General features: G+C 48.4%; 1 protein-coding gene across 5 annotated transcripts in view; it reads right to left on the reverse strand.

Moving 5' to 3' along the window:
- Positions 1 to 33: 33 nt before the first annotated feature.
- LOC147118937 (uncharacterized) overlaps positions 34 to 13268 on the reverse strand; it is a 28115-nt gene continuing 14880 nt past the window's right edge. For 2 of the 5 annotated variants that reach the window (XM_085984685.1, XM_085984686.1), the window contains one exon: positions 185 to 2620. In XM_085984685.1, coding sequence (XP_085840811.1) covers positions 1564 to 2620 — 1057 coding nt within the window. In that variant the 3' untranslated portion in view covers positions 185 to 1563. Of the gene's footprint in view, positions 3548 to 13268 lie in introns of those variants that run through there. The other 3 variants (XM_085984682.1, XM_085984684.1, XM_085984681.1) reach the window with 3 other exon arrangements.

Raw genomic sequence — 13268 nt, forward strand, 5'->3', positions numbered from 1 at the left:
AAGGACCCGACACACTGCGTGTGTGTGAAACAAAGCTCATTTATTTGACATTGATTGATACAGATTAAACTCCAGCCCAGTTATAGGGGTTACTAACATCAGCTGAAACAAACCCCAACTGTCAGAATGAACATGGTTCAGTCCTGGATGTGATTAACAGCAGAATCCAGCCCCTGCAGTCACATGTGCACACGTTGGTGTGTCTGCAGGTTGGATGAACGAGTGAATCCCTTCCCACACATGGAGCAGGTGAACGTACTCTCCCCAGTGTGAACTCGCTGGTCTGTCAGCAGATACTTTGCACTTTCAAGAAGTCAAACAGGCGTTTCACTGCAGACAGGTCGCCATGGCAACACTGATAGGACATTCCACTGAATCGACTGGTTGGAAACTGTAACCAGATCAGGAGAAACAACAGAGTTTGCCGTTATTAACCACAATATATGCTTAAACCAGAGTAATACATTAGATTATAATGTGTGATGAAAGGTTCTGACGGAAGGTCTGTGACCTGAACCGTTAACTCTGTTTCTCTCTCCACAGACGCTACCTGACCTGCTGAGGATTTCCAGCATTTTCTCTCTTTATTTCAGATTTTCAGCATCCGCAGTATTTTGCTTTTGTAATTGGATGGATCTTTCAGAGAGCCGCACAGGCACGATGGGCCGAATGGCCTCCTTCTGTGCTGTATCATTCTTGGATTCTGTGAAGTGTCGGTTAATGCAATTTAAGAAGCATCAAAGGGTTTGTGTCAGAATTTAACTGCGTATCGAGCCAACATGTCCAGGTTATGTAAACTGGGCCTGTTCACACTGAGAAAGAAAAGGTGGAGAGGTGATCGGATTGCTGTTTTGAGGATTCTAAAGGGACTGGATAATGTAGAGCACGACAAGTTATTTCACCCTGTCCAGAACAGTAGAACCAGAGGACACGGCCTGCGCTTGAAGGGGGTAAATTCAAATCCAATCTGTGGAAACAATATTTCAGTGAGTGAGTGGTCAATCTCTGGGTCAGGCTCCCTAGGGAGACGGTGGAAGCAGTTAGTGTTGATTCATTCCAATGTAAATTGGACCGATTTCATTCATAGAATAAGATTTTGGGACACAGTGTGTGAGTAATTTGAGACATGACATGTGGTCAGTGTAGAATGCTCAGGAGGAAGAGGTGATTTTGGTCCGATGGCTCCTAAAGCTCTCCACCACTGGGGTTTTCCTCACCTCATGTCTGGGTCTGTTGGAGACACATTGATAGAGATTGATCGCTGTGATTAGTCAACAACTCCATTATTGTTGTATCATGGGACTCCCAGGATGGTAGAAGGCCAATTAGATCAGAACCGAAATAATCCAGAGTAAGAAAGGAGAAACGGCCCAAAAATGGAGCAGTCAGCAACAGGACATCAATTAGTCTCCTCTTATCATGGAGTCAGCACAGACTCAACACAAAGTATGTTTGAAACAAAGCTGATTTATTTGACATTTATCCAGAATATTAATCTCCAGCCCAGTTATAGGGTTATAAACATCAGCAGAAACAAACCCCAACTGATAGAATGAACATGGTTCAGTCCTGGATGTGATTAACAGCAGCAATAACAGCAGAATCCAACCTCTGCAGTCGGTCGTGAACTCGCTGGTGTCTCAGTAAGGAGGATGGCTGAGTGAATCCCTTCCCACACACGGAGCAGGTGAACGGCCTCTCCCCGGTGTGAACTCGCTGGTGTGTCAGCAGGTTGGATGAATCACTGAATCTGTTTCCACACATGGAGCAGGTGAATGGCCACTCCCCAGTGTGAACAGATTGTTGTGCCAGCAGGTTGTAGGAATCCGTGAATCCCTTCCCACACGTGGAGCAGGTGAACTGCCTTTCTCCAGTGTGAACTCGCTGGTGTGTCAGCAGGTAGGATGAATCACTAAATCTTTTCCCACATACAGAGTAGGTGAATGGCCTCTCCCCAGTGTGAGTGCGTTGGTGTTTCAGCAGACCACTTGTGCTTTTAAAGCTCTTCTCACAGTCAGAACATTCAGAAGGTCTCTCATCAGTGTGAACATGTCGGTGTTCGGTGAGGTGGGATGACTGAGTGAATCCCTTCCCACACACAGAGCAGGTGAATGGCCTCTCCCCAGTGTGAATGCGGTGGTGTCTCAACAGGTGGGATGATCGGGTGAATCCCTTCCCACACACGGAGCAGATGAACGGCCTTCCCCCAGTGTGGGTGCGTAGGTGTGTCAATAAATCCTTTTTACTTTTAAAGCTCTTCTCACAGTCAGAACAATTAAAAGGTTTGTTATCAGAGTGAACAAGTTGATGTGTCAGAAAGTGGGATGACTGAGTGAATCCCTTCCCACACATGGAGCAGGTGAACGGCCTCTCCCCAGTGTGAACTCGTTGGTGTGTCAACAGATCCTTTGTGCTATTAAAGCTCTTCTCACAGTCAGAACATTTAAAAGGTCTCTTATCAGTGTGAACTCGCTGGTGTGTCAGGAGGGTTAATAAAGCAGTAAATCCCTTCCCACATTTAATGCAGGTGAACGGTCGCTCTCCAGTATGAACTCGCTGGTGTGTATAGAGGCTGGATGACTGAGTGAATCCCTTCCCACACACGGTGCAGGTAAACGGCCTCTCCCCAGTGTGAGTGCGTCGATAAGTTTCCAGCTCAGATGGGTAATTGAATCCCTTCCCACAGTCCCCAAATTTCCATGGTTTCTCCACGGTGCGGGTGTCCTTGTGTCTCTCCAGGTTGGACGATCAGTTGAAGCCTCATCCACACACACAACACATGTACAGTTTCTCCCCGCTGTGAATGGGGTGATATTTTTCAGGCTATGTAACTGGTTAAAGCTCTTTCCTCAGTCAGTGCACTGGAACACTCTCACTCGGGTGTGTGTGTCTCGGTGCTTTTCCAGTCACACTGATGTTTGAAATCTTTTCCCACAGACAGAACAGACAAACATTTCTCCTTCCACATTCAAAGGCCGATGGTATTCGGGTCCTGACAAATGGAGCGACTCTGTCAGATCTTGATGTGATGTTTGGTTTGAGTTTGCGGTGTGTAAATGCTGCCCTTCTCACAGCTCATAAAAGGAGTTTACAAAAGCCATCACTGTGACTCCAGGATAGAAATTGACCAGATTCTCTCCTCCTGGTTCCTGGCCAAGGGGGCCGCGCATGCGCCCTGCTGCCCCTGAGCCTCTCAAGATGGCGGCCGTTACCCCGGGCCGGTCACTGGGAGAAAGCCCCGCAGCTGCTGCCCTGCTCAGGGCAAACGCCCAGCCTGGAGGCTCTTGTTCGGGGCCTGAGTCCCACCCCGAGTGTTTATAAAGCCTCTTCACCGGTTCTATTGCTCCCCTGCGCTCCGCCACCTCCTCCCCGCTCCGGAATCTTCTATTTCATCTATTTCATTTCCTGTGCTTCTTTAGTCTTGACAAAGTGTTTTCACCCGAAACGTTGACTCTATTTTCTCTCCACGGATGTTGCCTGGCCTGCTGAGTTGTTCCAGCATTTTCTGTTGTTATTCCGGAATCTTCTCTCCACCTTCCGCCGCCATTACCCGACTGGCGGCACTGCGCACGCGCGGGACCTGCCCCGCACCGTGCCCTCCCCGCGCCTGCGCACACCGGCCCCTGCAGCATTGATAGGGCCTATTCTACAGTGTGGAGTATTCTGGGTAACAACAGCCGCCATTTTAGTTGACAAGAATATGGAGGAAAAGTGAGTGGAATAGCTGAGGACAGAGATACCTTTGGAGTAAGGAATAGGAGGAGGATGAGCGGTGTGGCACAGAGCTGGACAATCTACTAAACAGAGTGGCTTGCTAAACAGAGTGGTTAGGGAAATTTCGCGAGAATGGGAATTGGATGCTGAGGGGGAAGTAGGTGCTCAGTAATTTAAACCAAGGAACAACAGTAAATAATAAATAATCGCACTGGAGGACACCAAAAAAGTGACATCATAATCAAAACACAGTAGAGCAAATTAACATAAGTATATCGGTAAGTGCATCGATATCCCTTTCTGTGTTTAGTCTCTTTAGTGGTTAGTGTTAAGCTTGACTTAGTAAGGATTTATTATTGCAAGTAAGTCAAAGAAAAATGAGGTAAGTGATTAATTTCTAACTGTTTTTAAAGACGCTCATAACTGATAAATAGCGAAGAAATTAATCACAGTTCAAGAAATAAACTACAGATAACAAAAAATAAATTCATTCATTCATTAATAAAGACCAGGCAGTGTGTGGGGATTGTAATATGTGGGAGTTTGTGAACAACGAGACTGTCCCAGACGGCCACATCTGCAGCAAATGTCTCTGCCTCATGACATTCCAGCTCAGAGTCAGTGAGCTGGAGTCCGAGCTAGAGACACTCCGACATATAAGGGAGGAGCAGGAATTACTGGATAATTTACTCGAGTACAGACACACACCAGAAGAAAGCACAGGTGCAGGAAGGGGAGAGTGTGACTGTCAGTCAGCCCGGTAAGGGGAACGTGGAGAGTAGTGAAGGAAGTCCAGCAGACACTGCGCCTGTCCAACAGGCACAAAGTACTCAATACCTGTGAGGATAAGGAGAAAGACTGGGAAGGACAGTGAGAATGCTGTCCAAGGCACCATGGAACAGGAGGCTGTCCAAGGGGAGGATGAGCAGTGTTGAAAGATTGTAGTATAGGGGATTATATAATTAGAAAAATAGATAGTAGTCCTTACAGTCAGGATCGAGAGTCCCGAAGGGTGTGTTGCCTTTCTGGTGTCAGGGTAAGGGACATCTCAAAATGGCTGGAAAATAATCTGGACACCAAATCCAGGGACCACTTACATTGTGACACCGAATCCAGGGACCACTTACACTTTGAGACCCAATCGAGGTACCATTTACACTGTGACACCAAATCCAGGGACCACTTACATTGTGACACCGAATCCAGGGACCACTTACACTTTGAGACCCAATCGAGGTACCATTTACACTGTGACACCAAATCCAGGGACCACTTACATTGAGACTATAAATGGAAATCAGAGAGCCTCAGTATGGCTAATGGTCATGGTGGTGAAACCAGCTCTAGTGAGGGTGAAAGGCGTGGTGGGTAATGGATGAAGATATGATGGTGGAATCAGATGGTGACAGGTTATTTTCAAAAGCCCTTTTCAGGCAGGCTGATGATTGGATGTAACTAGCCCAATACCTGGACCGGTGTGCAGGGAAAAAAATCACACTCCAGCCATAAAGAATGTTCCTTGAATGAACAATTCATGAGACTGATTCATGACTCGCCTGTGTGAGGTTAAAAAACATGAAATGAAAAAAGATGCTTCCAGTGACACCTGTGTTGTTATTAATGGTTTCTAACCCTAATCACTAACTCCTAAGACTAATCTCCAAACCACTAACACCAATCCTAACCAATAACCACTAGCCCCAACCACTAACCCCAATCCTAACCAATAACCACTGGCCCCAACCACTAACCCCAATCCTAACCAATAACCATGAGCCCCAACCACAAACCCCAATCATAACCAATAACCACTAGCCCCAACCACTAACCCCAATCCTAACCAATAACCACTAGCCCCAACGACTAACCCCAATCCTAACCAATAACCACTGGCCCCAACCACTAACCCCAATCCTAACCAATAACCACTAGCCCCAACCACTAACCCCAATCCTAACCAATAACCACTAGCCCCAACCACTAACCCCAATCCTAACCAATAACCACGAGCCCCAACCACTAACCCCAATCCTAACCAATAACCACTAGCCCCAACCACTAACCCCAATCCTAACCATAACCATGAGCCCCAACCACTAACCCCAATCCTAACCAATAACCACTGGCCCCAACCACTAACCCCAATCCTAACCAATAACCACTGGCCCCAACCACTAACCCCAATCCTAACCAATAACCACTGGCCCCAACCACTAACCCCAATCCTAACCAATAACCACTAGCCCCCAACCACTAACCCCAATCCTAACCAATAACCACTGGCCCCAACCACTAACCCCAATCCTAACCCCTAAACCTACATCCTAACAACAGCCCCTAACAATGGATCATTGACAGGGATCAATGGAGGAGCTAAAGACCTGATAATGGAAGTATTTGAAACAATTATCTCGATTAAAGAAATAGTGCAAGGTATGTTAGTAACAAGAGATTACATCAATGAGACCATCAAGCTCAGTAATTACTATTACAAAGATCAGAACCTTTCCAAGGTTATCACATGCAGCACTTGTGGAGGAGTTTTACTATATCGAATCCACAAAGGGTTAAATTATACAGATGATAACAGATTTCAAAACATGTGCAAGATAATTCTATAAAGCTATGGTTCAAAGGAATTGCAGCTGAGTGTACTCTTTTGTACTAACAAATAAACTGTAACTTAACATAAAACGTTAAAGGAAACTTAATAATTTAATTAACATTTCATTACCTGTGGTGATAATGCACTCCAGTCCCTGTGGTGTGCAGATGAGTTTACTCTTTTGATGCACACTTAAACAAAAAATACTGTAACTAATAAAACATTAAATAAAACTTAACAACGTAAATTAAAATTTTGTTCTCGTTGGTGATAATGCACTCCAGTCCCCACGGTGCCCACCAGTCGTGGAAGGCCTCAAGTGTGCCAGCAGACACAGCGTGCTCCATCTCCTGGGCCACCCGAGCGCGATCATGGCCGCGGAAGAGAGGCAGGCAATTGGGCCGAACGACCCCCTCAACCGCCCGCTGCCTGAACCAATTGATGGCCTTTTTTGGCCAGGCCCAGGAGCACTCCCACAAGGAGGTCCTCCGATCTGCCCGCTCCCCTCCGCACTGGGTGACCGAAGATCAGGAGCGTGGGACTGAAGTGCAGCCAAAAATTGAGGAGCAGCCCCTTCAAACAATGGAAGAGGTGCAGATGAGTGTACTCTTTTGATGGGGTGGATAAACAAATTATCTCTAAATCAATAAAACTTTAAATAAAACTTAACAAATTAAATTAAAATTTGGTTGGCCATGTTGATGATGCACTCCAGTCCCCGCTGCGCCCACCAGTCGCGGAAGGCCTCAAGGATGCCGGCGGACACCACGTGCTCCATCTCCAGGGCCACCTGCAGATGAGTGTAGAATGAGACACTACAGTTCAGTCGATGACACCTGCAAGTCGTGTACTCAAACGGAGCAAGCTTGCGGTTTAATGTGGTAGAAGGCGAACTAGATGAGAACGGAAATAATCTAGAGTAATAAAAGGCCCAAAAATTTACCAGTCGGGAACAGAGCATCAATTAGACTTCTCTTATCATCGAGATATCAAATAGCTGACAAACTGTGTGTTTGAAACAAGGCTGATTTATTCACTATTTCTACAGAATATTAATCTCCAGCACAGGTACAGGGGTTATTGAGATCAGCAGAAACAAGCCATAACTGCTGGAATGAACATGGTTCAGCCCTCAATGCAATCACAGTAAATCATGTTCTAGTCACTAATCTGGTCTTTCAATGGGGGGCTTTTACCCAGCATTCCCCGCAGTGGGCAATGTGCTGCCCCCAGACTGCAGGTGCCCAGTGCGCAGGTGCGATAGGGGAGGGTATATTGAGCATGCGCAGTGCAGCATTGGAGATGGACAGATGGAGAGGGTTAGAAGCCAGGAGTACAATTCAGTGGCGGGTAAGAATCAGAGTTGCAGGGGCGTAATGGACTGGTCGGTAGGTGGGGGGGCGTTATGAACAACTGGAGTAGTCCGCAAGCCCAGAATAATAACCTGAAGATCCCGTGTTTGCAACTACGAAGATTTCTTCCGCTAACAGGCCCATGTTAATGGCAGCCATCTTTGTACAGGAGGGCAGAAAGCTCCAGTGCGATGCCATTTTAATTCAGTGTGCAACCGAGTGCATGAGCGGCCATCTTAGTACAGGAACATGGAAGTGTCTGCTTCCAACCGGGTCCCAGTGCCCGGGAGCAACAATCATTGAATGTCAGAACACAATAGGAGCAGACAATCAATGTCTTAGTTATTATATCGTCACTCTCCACACAGAGGATTTCTCACCATCTCTCCTGAAGGCACTGGTAAGTGCCAAGCTTACACTTTACATGCCATAGAATTGTAAGGGAAGAGCCCCAGAAGGTTGTGGGTTCAAGTCCCACAGTCCCAGGGTTGGAATCCCCATGTACAGTCCCAGGGTTAGAATCCCCATGTGCAGTCCCAGGGTTAGAATCCCCATGTACAGTCCCAGGGTTAGAATCCCCATGTACAGTCCCAGTGTTAGAATCCCCATGTACAGTCACCGGGTCAGAATCCCCATGTACAATCACAGGGTTAGAATCCCCATGTACAGTCCCAGGGTTAGAATCCCCATGTACAATCCCAGGGTTAGAATCCCCATGTACAGTCCCAGGGTTAGAATCCCCATGTGCAGTCCCAGGGTTAGAATCCCCATGTACAGTCCCAGGTTCAGAAGCCCCATGTACAGTCCCAGGGTTAGAATCCTCATGTACAGTCCCAGGGTTAGAATCCCCATGTACAGTCCCAGGGTTAGAATCCCCATGTACAGTCCCAGGGTTAGAATCCCCATGTACAGTCCCAGGGTTAGAATCCCCATGTACGGTCCTGGGGTTAGAATCCCCGTGTACAGTCCCAGGGTTAGAATCCCCATGTACAGTCCCAGGGTTAGAATCCCCATGTACAGTCCCAGGGTTAGAAACCCCATGTACAGTCCCAGGGTTAGAATCCCCATGTACAGTCCCAGGGTTAGAATCCCCATGTACAGTCACAGGGTAGGAATCCCCATGTACAGTCCCAGGGTTAGAATCCCCAGGTACAGTCCCAGGGTTAGAATCCCCATATACAATCCCAGGGTTAGAATCCCCATGTACAATCCCAGGGTTAGAATCCCCATGTACAGTCCCAGGGTTAGAATCCTCATGTACAGTCCCAGGGTTAGAATCCCCATGTACAGTACCAGGGTTAGAATCCCCATGTACAGTCCCAGGGTTAGAATCCCCGTGTACAGCCCCAGGGTTAGAATCCCCATGTACAATCCCAGGGTTAGAATCCCCATGTACAGTCCCAGGGTTGGAATCCCCATGTACAGTCCCAGGGTTGGAATCCCCATGTACAGTCCCAGGGTTGGAATCCCCATGTACAGTCCCAGGGTTAGAATCACCCTGTACAGTCCCAGGGTTAGAATCCCCCTGTACAGTCCCAGTGTTAGAATCCCCATGTACAGTCCCAGGGTTAGAATCCCCCTGTACAGTCCCAGGGTTAGAATCCCCCTGTACAGTCCCAGGGTTAGAATCCCCATGTACAGTCCCAGGGTTAGAATCCCCCTGTACAGTCCCAGGGTTAGAATTCCCATGTACAGTCCCAGGGTTAGAATCCGCACGTACAGTCCCAGGGTTAGAATCCCCATGTACAGTCCCAGGGTTGGAATCCCCATGTACTGTCCCAGGGTTAGAATCCCCATGTACAGTCCCAGGGTCAGAACCCCCATGTACAGTCCCAGGGTCAGAATCCCCATGTACAGTCCCAGGGTCAGAATCTGTTGTGTCCGTGTGTTAATAGAGACACTGAAGACAGGAGTTGGTTTCACAGGTGTTTACTGAACAAAGTCTGGAGGGGAACTAACTGATACAACACAATATACAGGCTTATATAGCCCGAGTGGCCATTACCGGCATTACAGTACACAGGGGGCTCTTAAAGGCACATACACTACAATTCCTCCCCTTTTAGCCAACCAGTACAAAATATTTTAAGTAATCATTAATTACATGTTACAAGAAAAATAATCTACACATTGCTGCAGTTAATCAATTATAAGTCAGTCTCTCTGGAGGCTTCCTGACTCGGTCTGGATAACACCTCGTTGGTGTCGTAGTTTCTGGTGGTTTAGTAGGTTCTTTTGGCAAGGCTGATTTGGCTTGAATGCCAGTGTCGGGTTCATCGGGTTCCAGTATCACGGGATCGGAGGTAGATACTATGGGTATTTCTACTTCATCATTAGGCATATAGAGTTGTGGTGTAGGTTGTCCCTTTTCGGATGACTCTATGATTTGGTCAGCATGGCGCCTTATTATGCCTTCTCCAATGTCCACGGTATACATCAGTGCACATAACCTAGTCGTGTGCAGATAGTTCCAGGCTGCCATTTCTCGGTACGGTAGTCCCGGGCCAAAACTTGTTGACCTATCTGGAAGGTTCTAGTTGGCCTTTCATTCATGCCTTGAAATTGCCGGTTCTCCACGTCCCTTCTGATGTTTGGCTTGATCAAATCCAGCCGGCATCTTAGGCTTCTATTGAAGAACATCATGGCGGGAGTTTGGTTTGTAACCATATGAGTTGCATTCCTGTATGCAAACAAGAAGTTATCCACCTTATGCTGAAGTTTTATGTCTTCATTACCCATGGCTTTTATGGCCTTCTTGAAGGTCTGGACAAACCTTTCAGCCAATCCATTGGTGGCGGGATGGTATGGGGCGGACGTGTATTGCTTAACCCCATTGTTTTTTAAGAACTTCCTGAATTCTTCGGACACAAATTGCGGTCCATTATCAGAACAGATCTGTTCAGGCAGCCCATTCCTGGCAAATATGGTCCTTAATACTGTGATGGTTTTTTCCGTGGTGGTGGAGGACATCTTTATTACCTCCGGCCACTTGGAGTGTGCATCAACCGCGATTAAGAACATTGAGTCCATAAATGGACCAGCAAATTCGATGTGTACCCTTTGCCATGGAGATGAGGGCCACTCCCATGGATGTAGAGGGGCTTGTGGTGGAGCGTTTTGGACCTTCTGGCATCCTAGGCAGCTCTTGGTCATTTCTTCGATGTCTCCATCGATACCTGGCCACCATACAAACGTCCTGGCTAGGTTCTTCATTTTCACTCCACCCAGATGCCCCTCGTGAAGCTCCTTTAGAACTTTATCCTGGAGTTTGGGTGGAATCACCACTCTGGATCCACACATCAAGGTTCCTCGGCACACTGACAGCTGTACTCTTCTTTGCGAGAATGCTGGCAACAGTGGTTCGCCATGTGCTGGCCATCCCTTCACTGTTAAATCGTAGACTCGTGAGAGAGTCAGGTTATTTCTAGTTTCCCTTTCAATGACAGAATTTGTTACTGGTAGACATTCGACGATGGTAGAGTGGAAAATCTCCACTGGGTCTACGGTAGGTGCCTCTTCTACCATTGGCAACGGTAGGCGCGATAAACCGTCAGCATTCCCATGCTGTTTTGATCCTTTGTATTCTGTGTTATATTGGTGTGCCCCTAGAAAAAGGGACCACCTCTGTAGCCTTTGCGCTGTCATAATGGGTGATATACCTATCAATTCGTCCAATGAAAAGCGACGAGTTAGGAAAGTAACTATAGGTTTTTATTGACTAAATAACAGAGCCCACCCTCATGGGTGATCGGATCCAGCAAGGAGGAATACCAGCCAGTCGACTACCTTTATACCTGGGGAGCCATGGGCGGAGTCAGTGATGGTCAGCCCAGGTATAACAGTCTGACAAGAGGCAACCTCGTATAGTGATACAACAGTGAGAACAGTGATAACAATATAACAGTGCTAACTATAGTGTAACGATAGTGAACGATAAAAGTGGTTTACCACATTCACCCCTTCTTTAGATTTGAGTCCGGCGGGGTGAAGTGTACTACCAGTTCTGGTATGTCAGTCTGTCCGGAGGCCTCGTAAGCCTCTCCGATCGTCGCAGCGGCGGTGTTGCATTATCCGGTGTTAATGCTGGTGTCTGCGTGGTCGGCGAAGGCTCGTGGGGTTCCGGCATGTCGTCTACCTGGGCTGGAATTGGGGGGGTGGTGGGGGGGGGTAAAGGTGGTGTCTCCGGAGTGCCCGAGGGTGCGAGGTCTCGTAAGGAGACAGTATCCTCCCGCCCATCTGGGTAAGCCACGTAGGCGTACTGGGGGTTGGCGTGCAGGAGGTTCACCATCTCGACCAGGGGGTCCGTTTTATGGGCCCTCACGTGCTTTCGCAGCAGGACGGGCCCCGGAGAGGTCAGCCAGGTTGGTAGAGTGGTTCCCGTAGTCGACTTCCTGGGGAAAACAAACATTCGTTCATGGGGGGTGGCGTTAACGGCAGTGCAAAGTAGTGACCGGATGGAATGCAGCGCTGTCGGGAGGACTTCCTGCCAGCGGGAGGTTGGGAGGCCCTTGGACTTTAAGGCTAAGATGACGACCTTCCAGACAGTCGCGTTCTCTCTTTTCACCTGGCCGTTCCCTCGGGGGTTGTAGCTGGTGGTCCTGCTTGCTGCAATACCTCTCGCTAGTAGGAACTGGCGGAGTTCCTCGCTCATGAAGGAGGAGCCCCGGTCACTATGTATATAGTTCGGGAACCCGAACAAGGCGAAGAGTTCATTCAGGCATTTAATGACCGTGGTACTGGTCATGTCTGGGCAGGGGAAGGCAAAGGGGAAACGGGAGTACTCATCAACGATGTTGAGGAAGTACACATTACGGTCGGATGACGGTAGGGGCCCCTTAAAGTCGATGCTCAGGCGCTCGAAGGGGCGGGTGGCCTTGATCAGGCTTGCTTTGTCCGGCCTATAGAAGTGCGGTTTGCACTCGGCACAGGTCTGGCAGTTCCTGGTCATGGTCCTGACCTCCTCGATGGAGTAGGTCAGGTTGCGGGCCTGAATGAAATGGTAAAGTCTGGTGACCCCGGGGTGGCAGAGGTCATTGTGGAGGGTCTGATGTCTATCAATATGCGCGCTGGCGCATGTAATTCGTGAAAGAGCATCAGGGGGTTCGTTCAGCTTACCTGGCCGGTAGAAGATCTCATAATCGTAGGTGGATAGCTCGATTCTCCACCTCAAGATCTTGTCATTCTTGATTTTGCCCCTCAGCTTGTTATTAAACATGAAAGCGACTGAACGCTGGTCGGCGAGGAGGGTAAATCGTTTGCCTGCCAGGTAATGCCTCCAGCGTCATACCGCCTCCACGATCGCCTGGGCTTCCTTCTCGACCGACGAGTGTCGGATCTCAGGGCCCTGTAGGGTCCTTGAGAAGAAGGCCACCGGCCTCCCCTCCTGGTTAAGGGTAGCGGCTAGGGCGAAGTCGGATGCATCGCTCTCCACTTGGAAGGGGATGGACTCATCCACTGCGTGCATTGTGGCCTTGGCTATGTCTCCCTTAATGAGGGAGAAGGCTGCGCACGCCTCCTCCGTGAGGGGGAAGGATGTGGACTTCATGAGGGGTCTGGCTTTGTCCGCATAATTGGGCACCCATTGGGCATAGTAGGCG

This window comes from Somniosus microcephalus, chromosome 4 (genome assembly GCF_052327205.1).
Source record: "Somniosus microcephalus isolate GS21.2 chromosome 4, FLI_Smic_1.0, whole genome shotgun sequence".
Classification (NCBI taxonomy): Eukaryota; Metazoa; Chordata; class Chondrichthyes; order Squaliformes; family Somniosidae; genus Somniosus; species Somniosus microcephalus.